An 18156-nucleotide genomic window follows, 5' to 3' on the forward strand; every position below is an offset into this window, starting at 1 on the left:
TTGGCCAGGCTGGTCTTGAACCCCTGGCTTCAAGTGATCTGCCTGCCTTAGCCTCCCAAAGTACTGAAATTACGGGTGTGAGCCATTGCACCTGGCCAGGAAAGGTGTATTCTTAATTATCTTTAGGTCTTTTCTTGCTCTGTGGTCCCATTATTCCATATTCGGGGAGAGGCCAAATCTCTTGTTTTGGCCTCCAGGAAAAAAACTAAAACCGAAACCAAGACAAGCATCGACCACAACCAAAAGCGAAGAAGCCCCCTGCATACCACAAGCCTGTGCTTACTGACCTGCAGCACAACTTTGCTTTTCCCTGACATTTGACTTTCACATCGATTACACTTGTTCACACATCCTTTAGCACAGTATGACCCATGGGATACAGGGAATGTTTAAGTTGTTTATTAGGCGTATGAATGTGACTCTAACATTCCTGCTCCCCAGGAGGGTATTTTAGCTGTATTAGGTCGTACATTTTACTCGAGTTTACTGATTAGATAATCACAACCAGTCTTTCTGTTCAGTAGAGTAAAACAATGGAATACAAATAAACAACAATAACTATTATTGCTTGCTTTTAATTGTTCTATATTTTGCAATTGACCAGTGTTGTAGGAAAATAAAAAAATCTGTTTATAAATGTGACTTCAAGTTAAGAAAATAGAAAACATATTTATTATCCCAAAGGAAAAAAAAATCATTTCACTTTGATAAAATGGCAACCACATGAGTTGTCCAAGAGATTGTATGAGGTTCGATTACTGATGTAGAGAGGGAAGGCAGAGAAATTCATTGACAGATGATGAGAAATGAAGACCTCTTGGATTTTGGTCTCCTAAACAGAAGAATGTGAGCTTTCCTTCAGGACATAGTCATCAGAGCTTGGCCTCTCAGGTGACTTCTCAAGGAATGTGGGGTGGGTTTGAGAAGGTGCTGACCTTCCCTTGATATCTCCCTGCCTCTCTGGCCCATGAATTGCAGAGGCTGCTATGCCATCTTCCAGTTCCATAGAAAGAAAGTGCAATGTCAAGCTTAAAGTCTCTTGCCATTGTCTCCACTGCTTCCCTTTTGTCTGTATTTTGTAAGATGAGAAAGGGAAGAATAGGATCATCTTTGTTGCTTGCCATTCATTCATTTGCTTATTTAGTAAACATGCCATGCATGCCATGTGTCTAGTACTAAGCTAACAACAGAAACTTGCAGAAGGTCAGGGCAAGATAATGAGGACCAAGGAGGCCCCAGTGTAAACATATCCCAAACACAACCCTACAAATGCTTCAGAAAGAGGAAGATGAGTATATGATTCCCCTTTGAGGCCATTTTGTATTGATACATAATAATTGTACATATTTATGAGTTACATGTGATATTTTGATACATGTATGCAATGTGTAATGATCAAGTCAGGGCAACTGGGATATCCATCACCTCAACCACTGAATCATCTTTGTGTGTGTGTTGGGAACATTCTAAATCTCTTCTAGCTATTTAAAAATACACAATAAATTATTGTTAACTATAGTCACCCTACTGTGCTATGGAGGCCATTCTGGCCTCATTTCCAATCAGAAATTAAATGGATGGCTTCGTAGTGTGTTCCTTTTACACTGTCCTTCATCATCTTCAACTACAGGGACTGACGTTTTAATAGCAATATGAGAGTTCAGAATAAAACTATCTTTTGATGACTCATTTAACACTGAACTATAACAGAATCTCAGTAGATATGCACATGGCATCCACATAGTTTGAGGACAAAGTCTTTTTATTTATTTATTTTTTTTTTATTTTTATTTATTTATTTATTTTTAATGTATCTTTCTTTTTATTGCATTTTAGGTTTTGGGGTACATGTGAAGAACATGCAAGATTGTTGCATAGGTGCATACGTGGCAGTGTGGTTTGCTGCCTTCCTCCCCTTCACCTATATCTGGCATTTCTCCCCATGCTATCCCTCCCCTACTCCCCACCCCACCTCTGTACCCCCCACTCCCCCACAACAGACCCCAGTGTATAGTGCTCCCCTCCCTGTGTCCATGTGTTCTCGTTGTTCAACACCCGCCTATGAGTGAGAACATGCGGTGTTTGATTTTGTGTTCTTGTGTCAGTTTGCTGAGAATGATGGTTTCCAGGTTCATCCATGTCCCTACAAAGGACACGAACTCATCGTTTTTGATGGCTGCATAATATTCCATGGTGTATATGTGCCACATTTTTCCCTGTCCAGTCTATCATCGATGGGCATTTGGGTTGGTTCCAGGTCTTTGCTATTGTAAACTGTGCTGCAGTCAACATTCGTGTGCATGTGTCCTTATAGTAGAATGATTTATAATCCTTTGGATATATACCCAGTAATGGGATTGCTGGGTCAAATGGAATTTCTATTTCTAGGTCCTTGAGGAATCGCCACACTGTCTTCCACAATGGTTGAACTAATTTACACTCCCACCAACAGTATAAAAGTGTTCCTATTTCTCCACATCCTCTCCAGCATCTGTTGTCTCCAGATTTTTTAATGATTGCCATTCTAACTGGCGTGAGATGGTATCTCAATGTAGTTTTGATTTGCATTTCTCTAACGACCAGTGATGAGGAGCATTTTTTCATATGTTTGTTGGCCTCGTGTATGTCTTCTTTTGTAAAGTATCTGTTCATATCCTTCGCCCACTTTTGAATGGGCTTGTTTGTTTTTTTCTTGTAAATCTGTTTCAGTTCTTTGTAAATTCTGGATATCAGCCCTTTGTCAGATGTGTAGATTGCAAAATTTTTTTCCCATTCTGTTGGTTGCCGATTCACTCTAGTGACTGTTTCTTTTGCCGTGCAGAAGCTGTGGAGTTTGATTAGGTCCCATTTGTCTATTTTGGCTTTTGTTGCCAATGCTTTTGGTGTTTTGGTCATGAAGTCCTTGCCTACGCCTATGAGGACAAAGTCTTTTTGATCATTTCTATTACCATCAATATCAAGTTAATTTATGCTCAAGGACCACTGCATGTGAAGTGCTACCAAGCACAGGTAACATTTTGTTTTCTGGTGTTGAGGGTCACAAAGACAAATGCTTTCTGTGACCTCCAACTGGTTTCCTTTCCCTGTTGCCCTCTCCTTCTCTCACCGCTTGCCTTGTTGATTTTCATTTAATTATATTATTCTGTAGCAAAACTAGAGAGAAATTAAATGGCAGAACTCTGAGACACAGGGCTGGTCAGCCCTTGAAGTCACTAGACAGACCCCCTAGGGAGAGTCAGGCACAATTCTGTGGCTCACAGTGTGCCTTCGGAGGGAATGATGTCTGCAGTAAGTTAGCCTCACGTGCTTAGGGGATGGGGATAGGTAGGTAAAGTGACTCATGGGAGTTTATGTTTTTATTGTCTTTCCTTATGGACACAGAATTTGGCTGAAGTTGTATTAAAGCTCATATAAGCTGTAGATGGCTCAAGCAACCAGATTCAGTGTGGGGAACAGTCTGTAGCCCAGTCCCTGCCACTTGCATTCACTCTGCACACATTTTCCATGCAATCTCATAAGCCAGGTTCTGTGCTCACTGTGGAGACACCCTCTGAGATTATTAAATGTCAGTCCCTTTTAGGGCTTGCTGAGATTGATCATTACAGCATCTCCTAGGATCTTAAATCCTTGTCCTAAATTCCTTCGAGGAAAGTGATTTTAGAAACAGGTGGAACCTGAGAAGTCCTGGATGACTATTAACTAGCTCAAAGTGTGTCTGGTATTTTCAAAGTCCATTTGGAGATCAATTAACCATTTCTTATGTGCAAACTGCTCCCTTCTGAAAAGTATTTATGGGCCCAGAATGCCCATTACATTGTTTCCTTTCATGGTTTTTTGTTAAGTTTGGTTTTTTCCCTTTACCCAAGTAGCACTTTTTAATGGTCACATCAGTTTAGTGTTTCTTGGCTAAGGCAAATTGCTGTCATTTATGTGCTACCACTGCCTCAGGCCGGCTTTCCTTTCTGTTGGTCTTTAACCTACTAACACACTTCTGTGTCTCCCCTAATGGCATCTTGGCAATGATAATGGGCAGAAGCTCAATTAGGAAACACTATGAATCATACAATTTAGTCTCTCAGAATGTGCAGGATTTCCTGAAATGATGAAAGGATTTCATTTTCCCTTGTCCCTTACCATTCTAAATCCCTTCCTTGTTGGTGCTCCACCCTGACCCACATTATTCTTCACACACATTTCTCAGGCTATAAAAAGAGCATCTTAGGTGAGCCGACTCCTTACCTATTTGCCAATCCCAGGGCACCTTTAACAGCTCCTTGTGCTCCATTATAGCTCTGAAAATTCAAAGAAAACAAATCTGATAAGCAAGATTAGAAGGCATTCTATGTTCTTTTTTTTTTTTTTTTTTCACTTATCAGATTTATACAAATAATGATGCAACCAGATGAATTTCAGAAAGAATTCTGGGTCACGCAGAAGCAAGTCTAATTAGGTAGCCTGTTATCCCTGAAGAACCTGGTCAGTGTGTGAGGGTGTGCCAGGGGGCCCTGGGGAGCTCAACCCTTCCTGCCCTTCTCACCCAAACAGTTGGCCTGCAGCCTTTGTTTCTGCTTGACAGATGCTTTCTGAAAAGCAAACAGTGAGGTTCAGAAAATGTCTGTGCTTGCAGGTTTAATCAATTTTCTGATTGAGCGTTTTCTAGGGCAATGGTTCTCAAAGTTAAATGTACATGACAGCCATCTGGAGAGTGCATTAAAATACACTGTTTCCTGGTCCCATCTCCAGAGATTCGGATTCAGAGATCCGGTGAGATCCATGAATGTGCATTTCTGGCAAGTGCTCATGTGACGTCAGTGCTGCTGGTTGGAGGACCATATTTTGAGAACCACTGATCTAGAAGAGAATGGGGAAGTGACACTGGCACTGCTCCACCAGCATTACTTTGATTCCAGTGAGCCCTCAATATATTCCACTTGCCAAGCACACCCTAATGACACTCCTATTATTTTGGCAGCAGTGGCCCCCAGAGGGAACACTCAACTCTAATAGACTATAACTGAAGCAAATGAGCACTTTGTCTCTGAACATATTTTTTGGACTCAAGAATAATAACCCACAAAATAAACCATCTATCTACAAAACGTTGGCTATGAATGGTAATTTATTTTCCTCTCACAAAGCTGAAGCACCGAATTTAGAAGATTTAAAATGCCATCACTTTCAAAATGAACTCCAAATAAATCCTTCTCAGACTGTGCCTTGTTTGCTGTGAAGTTTTCCACCAATAACTCAAGACACTAAAATTTGGGGGATTGTTGAAAACAGGCTATTTGTAAAACCTGTTTAAGGTGATGCCAAAATATCTTCCATAAATAACTTTAGACACCGAACCAGTTGCAGTTACAAAGTGCTTGCTTTGTAGAAAGAGATGGTGAAATCAGAATTACCTGTTTGTAGAAAGGGATTTCGTAAAATTTGATAGGTTATACTATCATTCTTTATGTCTTATGTGAAGCTAAAATATTGGTCCTTACTGATGGAAATTATGCTTTGATTGAAACTTATTTTCATAACAAATTCTGAGACAAGTCATTGATGACTTATATGTTCCAGCTGTAGAATTATTACAAAACCGGTGCTTTTGACTTTGTGATGCTTAGTGAATGTCTGTATTATATCTTCGCCTTTATTCTAAGAGATGAATTTGGAATACAGTTCACTGTTGCAAATCCATGGGCAGTAAAATCACACATTTATAAAAGTGTAATTTTAAACTATAAGTTTTCTATTGGTGGTTGTCACAAGTATACAGAATATTCCTTTTTGGAAATTCATTGAATTGGGGCATTTATGCTTATTTTTTCTACTTCTCTAAGTAAACCCCACTCATTGGTTTGGGAGAATCAGTCCTAATGCTTCTAATGCTTTCTTGCAAATTATTTTCAATGTTTCATAAAACATTAAGCGTTTTATAAAAGTTTATACTAACTTGTTTAATTTGGAGGAAATTTACTAATAAAGATGTTGAGTTGGCAGATTTCGTGAATCCTTTGTACAGGAAGCTGGTGTCTGGATTCCAGTCTCGATTTTTACATCCCAAGAACAAAAATTGTAAGAATCAGTCTTGTCAGTCTCTCTATTATCCAAATTTCTTGTTATTTTTACTCACAATTGAATTCCACTGAAAAATGCTCCAAAGAGACCAATCATTCCCAGGAATTCCACTCGGCTCAGGGTTCGGATGATGTATTCTTCCCAGACGTTAGAGATACCATAGAGTGTGGCTCCTCCTAAGACCAGAAGGTCCCCTACCAGCTTATTTTCCCCTAGGAACCAACCAAACAAACAGAGGGAGCATCATTAAAACTTTCTTAACAAGAATCTAATAGGTGATGGGGAGGAAGGCAGCAAATCACACTGCCATGTGTGTACCTATGCAACAATCTTGCATGTTCTTCACATGTACCCCAAAACCTAAAATGCAATAAAAAAATTGAGAAAACAAACAAAAAACAAACAAACAAAAAAAAACCAAGAATCTAGTATCAGCAAATTGAGCTTCCCTTGTCTATTCTATTTTGACATTTTTATAGAAGTTCTGCAATTTCCAACTGAAATTTAGTAAGGTTTGTTTATCTGTGCTCTAGACATGTTCTGATATAAAAAGGCTGCCTACGTTGACACAATTAGAAGTCTTCTCTGACTAAGAAAGAGATCAGTCTCTTCCAGATCACACCCTCTTCACAAAGCCCACTATCTTCTGTCCAGGTATGTGTCTCTATATATGTGGTAATAGATGTATAAGTTACATCTGTTTCAGGGCATTTTCCATCAGTTTAGTGAACACGGTGTAGAACAAACAGAAGCAGTATAAATTTCCACCTTCTGCTATTCAGGGAGGGCGGCTACAACAGAAGCCATCAAGACTCCATTTTGACCATGGGCAAAATGTGTAATTGTTAGAAAATGAGAGTGAAAGGGTTAATGGGTTGAAATTTTCAACTCCCCTGAAGTAAGTAACTTAAAAGTATAAATATAAGTAATTCACTATCACATTAATATCTTTTTCATTAAAAATTCTTTTTGTTTTAAACTCAATTTTGGGCTGGGTGCAGTGGCACATGCCTGTAATCCCAGTACTTTGGGAGGCCAAGGGGGTGGATCACTCGAGGTCAGGAGTTCGAGACCAACCTGGCCAACATGGCAAAATCTTGTCTCTAATAAAACAACAAAAATTAGCTGAGTATGGTGGCAGGTGCCTGTAAACCCAGCTACTTGGGAGACTGAGGCAGGAGAATCCCTTAGAACCTGGGAGGTAGAGGTTTGCAGTGAGCCAAGATCGTGTCACTTCACCCCAGCCAGGGCGAAAGAGCGAAATTCTGTCTTAAAAAATAAATAAAAATAAAAATAAACTCACTTTTAATTGGTTTAAAACAAAATAAATGCTTTGCCCAGGTATTTCCTAGAATTGGGCAAACTTCCCACTCTAGGAAGTATGGAGCCAGGAAAGGAGGAGAGTAGAGATAGGCAGCTAGAATGGCCTCACTGGTGGGCTCTATACCCAAGTGGTCTCTGGCTCTGTCCTGCATAAGTCAGCAGTGCAGGAGCTCAGCTGACCTGTAGCTCTGGAGTAGCACAAGTTCAGAATGGCAAGGGTGCTCACTCCAGTGTGATTCTAAGAAAAGGACTCACAATAGCTTAGCCTTGGATTCCCTGATGAGCCTGGGTTCTCACTGTTCAGTGGGGAGCACTGAGCATTCTCTAGGTAGTGATGTCACACCAAAGAATCTGGGCAGGGCTTGAGGAAAAACCTTGGCATGTGGTCACCAAGGAAGATTCTATCTCTAAATGGTGCCAATTTTTCTAAGGCAACTTCCTTTCCTGTCAAGGATTGAAGAGAGAGGGGAAGAGACCCAGAAGGCAGCATCCTGCTAGAGTCATCCTCAAGGGAATGGAGCTGAGAATGTGATTTTGTGAGAGCTGGAAGCTCTCTTTGGGTTCCTGGGGAGTTAGGCATCACTGCTCAGGAGATGAGCTGAGAACTTGATGAGGCCCTAATGAGAAACCAGGCTTGGTGAGAGTTCCCTGGACAGATCTTTTAGGAAAATTAAGGTTGCTGTGACAGAATGTGAAATCTCTGGCAACCTGATTAATCTTTTTTATGTGTCAACTGCAAAATAATGACAAACTTTTAATTTTAAGTAGTTCATCCGAAGAATGACCCATAAATAGAACATATCTCTAACTAAAATTGTAAAATTATAATGAACATGATCCAGTCTCTTCACTCAGAAGACATTTTAGAATCTTGTGATAACATGGGGTCATTATTATGAATATCAATTATTGTTGTACTGGTGAAGTGTGGAAGTGCTGCATAATACAATTCTTGGTTAATAAAACTAATTTTATAGAAGGAATTGAAGAGAGCTAAATCATAATGAAATACTTTAATAGAAATTAGGGAAGCATAAATCTACCTTTTGAAAGTCCTAAAAAGAGGACACACTGTTTCAGTCAATATTCTTACCAATATTTTTCAAACTCCACACAGTTACGGCCCCTTCTGTTAACTGGCCTTTGACTGTAAGAAATCTACTTATCACTACTTTGAGTTTTCACCAATTCAGTAATAATTATTGATAATTACAACACAATTTTGTGTAACCACAAGTTCAGAAGTATTTTCTTAGTTATCACTAACAAAAAGATTAAATATTATTTATTGTAATTTTGCTGGTAATTATATCTGTCAGTTAAGTCATTTCAAAGTAGGTACATATACATATAACATATATAAAAATTTAGTTAATTTAACATAATTAAATTAACCAGAACATAATTTTATCCGATTATATTATATAATGAAGTATTTGATATAATAAAATGTGTAAGTTCTAAGACTAATATTTTGTGTCTAAAATTTGTATCTAGTTAATTGGAAATTATAACATATTGGATTAATAACATTTAAAATATTAATGTATTGTATGTATTGTTAATGCAGTAGATACCTGACATGGTGATAGCAGTTTTTGCACAATGTTCATGGGGAAAGTTATGTTCAGAACATGTCACTGATGTGTGTATAAAACCACAATAGGCAATAATGATTTAAAAATTTTGGGTAAATGGACACATTTAAAATTATGAAATGTCCACCCAAACCGATAGTTCTCTCCCTCCTCTGAATTTCACAGCATCGGTTTCTGTCTGTAGCACCCACCATATCCCACTCCTTGCCTGTTACTTGTAAACTTGTGTATCTCATCTCCCCGCAGCCAACTGTTCTCTTACAAATCATGGTTGAAGGGCAGGGACTGTGGCTCACTCAGCTGTATATTCTGTGTGGTCTCTAGCGTGGATCCTGGAGCATTATACATTCTCAATAAAAGGCTAAATGAATTGAGCTGACGGTAAAGGTCTTAATACATCCTATGGTAAATGTTTTCATTGAGAACAGCTTTCATTGGTAGAGTTGGGTCTGATCACATCTCTATCACTTACTGGCTGTGTAATACTGGACAAACTACAGAGTCTTTGTGAACTTCAGTTTCCTTATCTTAAAATCAGGTTACTGTGAGAATAAAGTAAAATATGACATGCAAAATGCTTAGCATTATCTCTGATACTTACTAAGTGTTCACTAAATGGTAGTTTAAAAAAGTGAATAAATTATTTCCGTTCAATAGTCACCTGTTTTTTTGAATTGGGCATTTCTTATTTTGGATTACTCCTTGATTCTAATCCACCTGGTCATAATTGCTTTGCAAAAACTAGCTTTCCTTAAGTACTAAAAAAAATCATGTTTGAAGGCATGTTTGTGTATGCATGGTGGTGGGAGAAAAAAGGAAGTTTATTTAAAATCATGACTTACCACTAGGACAAGAAAAAAATGGAGTTATACTATTCTAGAGTGTCGAAAGACTATTAGTGCAGTTCCTGAAAATGTATCCATCCCACTGAATACATCTACATCTCAAATAGGGGGACCAACTGTCTTGTTTTCCTGGGACTCTCTTGGTTTTAGCATTAAAAGTTCCACATCTGGGGAGCTTCTCCATTCTGAGCAATCTAGGACAGTCACTTACACTAATTTAGTATGATAAAACATCTTTAAATTTGTTATAGAAGTCACAATTATGGAAAAATAAGGACTAAATAGTATAGCAGAAAGAATACTGGCGAAATTTCACATCTGGGCCACACAATTTGGTGATGGTTTGCCCTTAAACATGTTGCTTATCTTCTTTGAGCCTTGATTTCTTCAGCTGCAAGAATGACAATAAAAATTCTTTGTATAGTTAGGAGGAATAAATGAAATAATATATAATAAAGTACCTGGCACCTGTGGGCACTCGGTAAAAAAATGTCATTTTTACTTGATTGTGTTTGATTACCTGGTTCCTTGAAAATATTTTCTTTTCCTTGAAATAAATTTAAAATTATGTGTAATAAAAAATTATTGTTGGCATCTAACATCTTTGATAAATGAACTAAAAGATGCAATAAATGTATTGTGCTAGAAAGAGGATATTTTGAAGGGCAAGGAAGATATTTTATAATAAGGAGCTATTTTAATTAGGTTTTATCTTAATCTTATTACCTTCTAACCTTGCCTTTTATATCCATTAAGTTTTTCCAGGCAAGTAGAGAAGTCTTGGTGCTGAATCTTTTCAACTTTACTAAGTCATTTTTACATACGCCAACATCTATAATATTTATAATATTCTCAGGAGCCGCTTCTATTGCATGTCAATCATCCTGCACATCAGTAAATGCAGAGATGGTCTTTCAGAAAAGGTCTATACTGCTGACATGGAACCAAGGTGGCAAAGAGAATATACATATTAAGCCCACTGATTTTTACCAATAAACTTGGAAAAGACATTTCCTTCAAGTGAGCTCAAAGGTGTGGAAGCATCCTAGAGAGGGCGATCAGCTGTACACGTGACACACAGAATGAGAACGTAAGTGCTGTTTGCATCCTTCCTACCACTCTATAGTCTCTAAGGCAGAGTCTTGCAGGCTTCAGACTAGGATAGTTTCTCCACATCTCTGTCTAGAGTGGGAAACTTGCTGGTCAAGTTTCATCAAAAGTGCTATTCCTGGTACATCATTCTGTGCCCTGACACTTACATTTTGTACATAAAGTACTTAATGCCATCTAAGAAGTTTCCTTCAGCCAGACTTAAATCAATACAAAGAATTCCTGGATAGATAATGAAGAAACATGCTGACAAAGTAGAATTAAAGCAATTGCTTTAATTATCATGAAGTCAAAGAAACTTTGAAAGGGCCAACATCAATGTGCTTGGAGACAGAATTGTCAAAATCCCAAACAAAGGTGAAACAGATTAAACATTATAAAAAGGATGAAGTAAGACAGTCTCTTTTCCTGTGCAAAACTGTTGATACAGTGATGATAATTTTATTATTATTATTGTGATTTTTTTTTTTGAGATAGAGTCTTGCTCAGTTGCCCAGGCTAGAGTGCAGTGGTGCAATCATAGCTCACTATAACCTTGAACTCCTGGGCTCAAGCAATCCTCCTGCCTCAGCCTCCCAAGTGGCTAGGACTATAGGTGCATACCCATGCTGGCTAATTTTTTCTGTAGAGATGGGGTCTCACCATGTTGTCCAGGCTGAACTCCCAGCCTCAAGTGACCCTCCTGCCTTGGCCTCTCGAGTCACTGGGATTTCTGAATGTGTCTGGCCTGGTGATGACAATTTATATGGATTTGGATGCCGGATTTATGTTCTGGTGAGTACCTGCAGTATTTTAGAAAAGTTTTGTGACCCTGACTGATTAATGCAATTGAACCAACTCTGTCATAGAGATGAAGAAAAAAAAAGAATATTTTTGCTAATGATAGACAACAATTTTAGGATTCTATTGACCTCAAAACCAGTGGGTTGTTTTTAAAACAATATGTTCTCTAGAATAGCCTAAATTGCTGCCTACTTTAATATTTTTATAGAGGCAGAGCATGTCCAATTGTGATTTTATAAAATGAGCCTTTGGATCCTATATCTGGGCTGATCTTAAAACATTATTCTATGCACATGGGCACCATTTCAATAGCACAGAAGGTGCTCCACAATGATAAAGCTTAATTCTGTTAACACTGGTGCTTTGTATATCACAAAAGCAACGATACTGTGAGCCTTAAACAGATTCACATGAACAAACCAAATTCCACTCCAGTATGTCTTAGCCACATCTACATTGTTTTTTTTAAAATGACACTTTGGAAAGACTCTCAAATGGACTTGCTTTCTTTTTCTTAAGTAGTTTTGCTTCTTTTCTAATACTCCATTTCAAATCAAAATGACATTTTTTACAGGATTAATGAATACAATCTAGTGAAATCAATTCAAATTAGCTTAACATTCTAGGCTGAAATGTTCATCTTTAGAGTTGACTATCAAATGCAAGATGACAGCTAAGATGAGTGGCTGGGGTTCATGAAGGTGGCGTTTTCATAACTGAGGATACATGCTTCTGCTTACTCTGTGTTTACACAGTGTGTGGAAAGCTAAGAAAGTGTAATTAAATTATGACTTTAGTCTGCCTGCGATGGCTTATGCCTGTAATCTCAGCGCTTTGGGAGGCCGAGGCCAGTGGAGCACTTGAGGTCAGGAGTTCAAGACCAGCCTGGCCAATGTGGTGAAACCCTATCTCTACTAAAAATACAAAAATTAGCTGGGCATGGTGGTGGGAACCTGTAATCCCAGCTACTTGGGAGGCTGAGGCAGGAGAATCACTTGAACCTTGGAGGTGGAGGTTGCAGTGAGCTGAAATTGCGCCACTGTACTCCAGTCTGGGTGACAGAGCAGACTGTCTCAAAAAAAAAATGGGATGGAAAAGTGGGTACTTTCCATCCCATTTCTAATGTTAACAAAGAAGGTCATTTTTTTTTTTTCTGTTCCAAAAACCCTTCTGTAGCAAAAATTTTAGTACATCTTAAAGAACTGCGATGCTTTAAAAAGGGTCCTCTGGAAACCACCCTAGCTCAGGGCTCCCTCAGCAGGTTCGCAGCATTTTGATGAGTGGGAATCATGCAGCTTACCTTATGTGTTTATAAACTCTAATTGAAACCTATAACCCCTCCTCCCAAAACAAATAAAAAACCATGTGTGAGGAGACTGAGCTTAACTCTCCCTCCTAAAATTATGGAGCACTCCTAATCTAGTCCTCAAACTTCATTCACTCGTACGCCTATAAACCAATCTTCACCCAGTAGTTTGAAAGCTCAGTCTTTTGCTGGCTTGACAGAGAAAGGTTTGGGGTTGGGGAAATGTGGGAAAGGCCCTGTGGCTCAGGAGTGAATGAACTCATTACCACCAACTCTAACGAGGACCACAAGGACCAGAGCTTGGGCTAGGTAGCTGGTTCAGGAATGGATTGACCTCTAAAACATCTTCTTGGTGGGTCATGACTCTCAGTTTTAAACACTGTTCGCACGTTTCTGAATGGATGCAGAGAGGGCATGAAAGCTGTATTTTGCATCCTTCATTCACTCAAGAAACATGCATTAAGCACCTCCTATGTGCCCTGTATAGATGTGGGGAACAAACATGAATAGGACACACATACTGGGAAATCCACGTTCCTGAGGTCCTTGTTTTCACACAACTATGCACGTTCACTTCTCACCTTGGCCTCACCTGCAGAGGTAAGGAACCTGGCGAACATCTGAAGACTCACCTGCTCCCTGATGCCTTCCCACAAGCACATCTGCTCCTACCATGCAGCCCATCCCCAGGATGCAGACGACGATGCCGATGAAATGCACAGCCTTGTACCGGATCAGCAGGAAGAACCAGGAGAGCAAAATCACGACTGGGATCACAAAACAGTCCAGGAGCTATGGGAGGGAGGAAGGTAAACAACGAGAGGAGGTTCAGGAGGAAGCTTTCCATGTAACAGAGGAAAGTAATTTAGCTCTGCAGAAAGGGTTCTGTCTTTCCCCTGAACCTGAGATTTTGTGTAGACCCTGGCTTGATGTAGTTAAAACAGACTCTGAAATAAATGGAAATTGGTTTTATTTATTTACTTAATTGGAAACATCCCCCATACTTTGAGGGAAAGAAGAGAAGGCAAATTGATAAGACAGGCTGGTGGCAAAGATTCTCCTGCCTCCAGGTGCTGGGGCAGCTCTGCCTCCTGCCTTCTTCAGAGCCAGACCCTGCTCCATGGGAACACCTGTGGTTTTGGGAGAGTACACTCAGCCTTTTTACATTGTCACCCTATTTTATGAGTAGATCTGGGAATGGGAGGTGAGGGTGCAGAGGTCTTTTAATGTTTTATAAATTATTAGAATTTAGACAAAAGTTGAATTTAATATTTCCTGAACAACTGTCTTTCTGCTACCAGTAAAAGCTGATCTGTTCTTGTCATTTCATTCCTAAAATAAAAAATTGCTCTAAATAGAAATACAAACATGAGTCTCAAAAGTACAAATACTTAAAAAACTACTAGAAAATTTTTTTTAAAAAGAAAGTTGAATAGAGTATAGCAAAAAATTTTGATTCATTTTTATGTATTTTGTACCCATAGATTCCATCTGACATGAAAGTCCAAGGAGTTGGTAGAGAATTTGCCCCAATTCTGTAGAGAGCTAATGTGATGAAATGAAAAGACCCCTGTGCTAGGAGCCAGAAGACCTGAATTTAAGTACAGATCCTCATTTATAGCTGCGTGACCTTGGGCAAATCACAAACTCAGGAGCTTCAAATTTCTGTTAGTAAAATGAAGATAACAACTTTTCCCAAAGATCAGTATGAACCTCAGAGATACTACACACAAACGTAATTCGTAAATTACAAAGCCCTCATTGCTGGTCTATAACCCTGCTTTCAAACACATGCTCGGGCCCCATGGAACTAATTCAGACTCTACCACACTGTGGTGAGACCTCTGGATACACTATCCAAGACAGGGTCTCTCTTAGACAAAGTGATCCCATCTAGAACTTCAAGTTCCTTGTACCACATGAGGACCTTGTGATTTGTCCAACTACCCAGTATATCTCCTTGCTAGAATTCTACACACGTGCCCCCTATCACCCAGCTGCCAGTATAGGGCAGAGATCCTCAATACCCCTTCATTTTCATTGTCTATCCTATTGATTGCCAAATTCTGCCAATTTAATCTTCCAAACATCTCTCAAATCTACTCATGTCACCCTCTCCTACTTCTGCCACCTAGACTGAGCTAACATCCTCTACTACATGGAACAAACCTCTCTTCCCTGCCCCAGGGCCTTCACTTATGTACACCCTCCTTCTGGAGTGCTCCACTGCTTGAACTTCCTCCTCCTTTTCCTTCAGGCCTGCACTTATAAGTTGCCTCCTCAGGAAAGCCTCTTAGATCCCCAGGCTACGTCAAGTCCTGTTTGATGTTTTTGTTGAACCCTGTACTTCTCCTTTGTAGTTCCAATTGTAACAGTACTTAATTAATACAGGATTATTGGCATCAGAACACTGCTGGGCTTAGGAGGAGTTTTCAATAAGAGTTATTGAACAAATACATACAAAGATTTTTAATGATCAGAAACATCAAAATGGAGTCTCCCAGATTTATTGAAGGCTGGAAAAGGTTTGTGTATTTGCAAAGCATCCCCAAACATCAGAGTGGCTTCTTAGCACTGCAAATAGCATTCTGAAACCCCTCTATCCCCAAAGCTTTTTGTGATCTGGACAGATGCTCGTGCTTCTCTGTGCATTGGTCTTCTCCTCTGCAAAATGAAACAAGCACTCAGAATAGTAAGCTGTCTCCGGGGCTGCTGAGCCGATAAGGTGAGGAAGAACCACGTGAATGCTAAGTAGCACTGTGATGGCTGGGGCTGAGCACAAAGGTCACAGCACTCTTGGAGGGGCTACAGGAAGGAGGTGGTGGCAGGTAGGATTGTACTATAGCACACAGTTGCTCACTGCAGTTAATTAGCAGTGTAAGTTAATGATGTGGTAATATGCTCTAAGGTAGGTGTTACAGCTAGCCTCAGATGCTACTGAAGTATATTAGCAAATTTCTGTTTGCCATTGAAAACTGTTCGCTGGGCATAAAACATTTGGTGTTTTGTGTTAAAAATTAAAAATGATTGAATCAAGTTGAAATAATTAGCTGCACACTCCAGAATTAGGGTTTCATTATCTAACTGGAAGCTCTCAGTCAGTGGAGCTGAAAGCCTCTATTCCTGAATGACTGAGGGCAAGCCAGGCCAACATCCAATCTTTGAGGAGGGCTGAAGTGAGCTTTTAGTTCTCAGTGTCATTAGGAAACCCAAAGCACTTGATGAGTCCCAAGATCTATTCCCTTTATGGTTTGAGTTGGAAAATCCTTATTTGTAAGTATCAGGTGGTCCTGTGGTGCAAACTTTTAGAAAGAAGAGAGGGGAAAGAAGAATATAATTACAATTTTTCTTAAAGAAGGTTACAATCGAGTCAGGGTTTCTGGGGCATTTGAGAGAGAGAAGCTTGGTGCTTAGGATACAGTGAAGCCTCGGTAATTGGTGGCTGAATAAATCAATGAATGGTCAGACGTGGTATCACTGACTGTCAGAAGGGACACTAAGAGATAATCAAGGTTGCTACTGGCATTTAGGGTGGGACAATTCATTTTGTAAGATTGTCTCATACTCTCTGCGGGGCAGTTAGCATTGCTGGGGCTTGACCATTAAACATTCTACACATTTGCAAAGGCCCCTGGAGGGCAGCATCTCCCCAGTTTAGAATCACCAAGACCCCTTTATTTAACAGTTGAGGATTCATAAGTCCTGAGAGGTGAAATGATATGCTCAAGGTCACACAAATTGTTGGTATCAGCAGAAGCTATGTCATAATAATTTTTTTGAACAATGTTTTAGTGAAGGTCAATGACGGGAATATTTAATTGCTACAGCTGAAGGTCTCACCGTGGCATCTGTAAATATTGAAGAGAAACTGTTTGGCAGCGGCTATTAGTAAACAGGCTACTCTTTTTTAGTGATTTTTGCTTTCAGCTTTCCCCCGTGGTCATATAACATAAAATATATTGACAAAATAATTTTCCAATAGTTTTCTGGTAGCTTAATTCCTTAGCTAAGTGGTTGTTAGAGTAGTTAAAAAAGAGAAGCATTATAACTGAAACTGTTAAAAAAGAAAAAGAAAAAACCTCCTGATAGTCATTAATCTTTTTAGTAGATTTAACTTCCTCTGTATACATCTCTGAATCTAAAAAGAAATTATAAAATAGCTATACCAAAGCATAAACAATATTATTTTATAACAATCTTATGTTCTGAAAAAAACTCAAAGGACACTAAAAACAATTTAACAGAAAAGTGTTCATTACTCTTAGATTTACATAGCGTCCTTTTTTTTCCCCTAAGGATTTAAACAAATTTTATTCTCTTCATGGACTGAATCCTCAGGCAACACATGCCAGAGGTGTCTAAGATTCTGTTTTCTAATTTTATTGATAGAGACGTCTGGGCGCAGTGGCTCACACCTGTAATCCCAGTACTTTAGGAGGCCGAGGTGCGTGGATCAATTGAGGTCAGAAGTTTGAGACCAGCCTGGACAACATGGTGAAATCCCGTCTCTACTAAAAATACAAAAATTAGCCGGGTATGATGATGTGTGCCTGTAATTCCAGGTACTTGGGAGAATGAGGCGAGAATCGCTTGAACCCAGGAGGCGGAGATTGCAATAAGATGAGATCGTACCACTGCACTCCATCCTGAGTGACAGAGTGAGACTCTGTCTCAAAACAAAATAAACAAAAAGATGAGACACTGAGGCACACAGTATACAATGGCTGGGGCAATGTCTCTTAAGTCATGGTGATAGCACAAGGATTATTATTTGAACTTTGTAGATTTTTCTTAAATTTATCTTTTAAATAGAGATGGGGTCTCATTATGTTGCCCAGGCTGGTCTCACTTCTCCTGGGCTCAAGCAATCCTCCTGCCTCAGCCTCCCAAAGTGCTGGGATTACAGGCATGAGCCACTTTACTCAGCTTGAACCTTGTTGTTTGAAATAACATTTACAGTTAGTTGCACTATTTACACTAACAGTTTGTAAAAACAATTATATTATTTTTATGGTAGACAAAGTAAATCTTCACAACAGCCCTTTAAGAAAGTTACAACTATATCCACTTAAGTGGATATAGTGAAGATGGTCTAAGAGAAAAGCAAATTAGTATTAGA

The 18156-nt window shown here is 39.2% G+C and overlaps 1 protein-coding gene across 1 annotated transcript in view; it reads right to left on the bottom strand.

Moving 5' to 3' along the window:
* Nucleotides 1-18156, bottom strand: part of SLC35F1 (solute carrier family 35 member F1) — a 417064-nt gene that overhangs the window by 42716 nt on the left and 356192 nt on the right. The window contains exons 4-6 of the mRNA XM_064360759.1: nt 13670-13829; nt 6128-6284; nt 4240-4292 (exon numbers count right to left, since the gene is read on the bottom strand). Of these exons, the coding sequence (XP_064216829.1) occupies nt 4240-4292; nt 6128-6284; nt 13670-13829 (370 nt within the window). The remainder of the gene's footprint in view (nt 1-4239; nt 4293-6127; nt 6285-13669; nt 13830-18156) is intronic.

Source organism: Aotus nancymaae, unplaced genomic scaffold (genome assembly GCF_030222135.1).
Source record: "Aotus nancymaae isolate 86718 unplaced genomic scaffold, 86718_ANA_hifiasm-v0.15.2.pri h1tg000040l, whole genome shotgun sequence".
NCBI classification, from domain to species: domain Eukaryota; kingdom Metazoa; phylum Chordata; class Mammalia; order Primates; family Aotidae; genus Aotus; species Aotus nancymaae.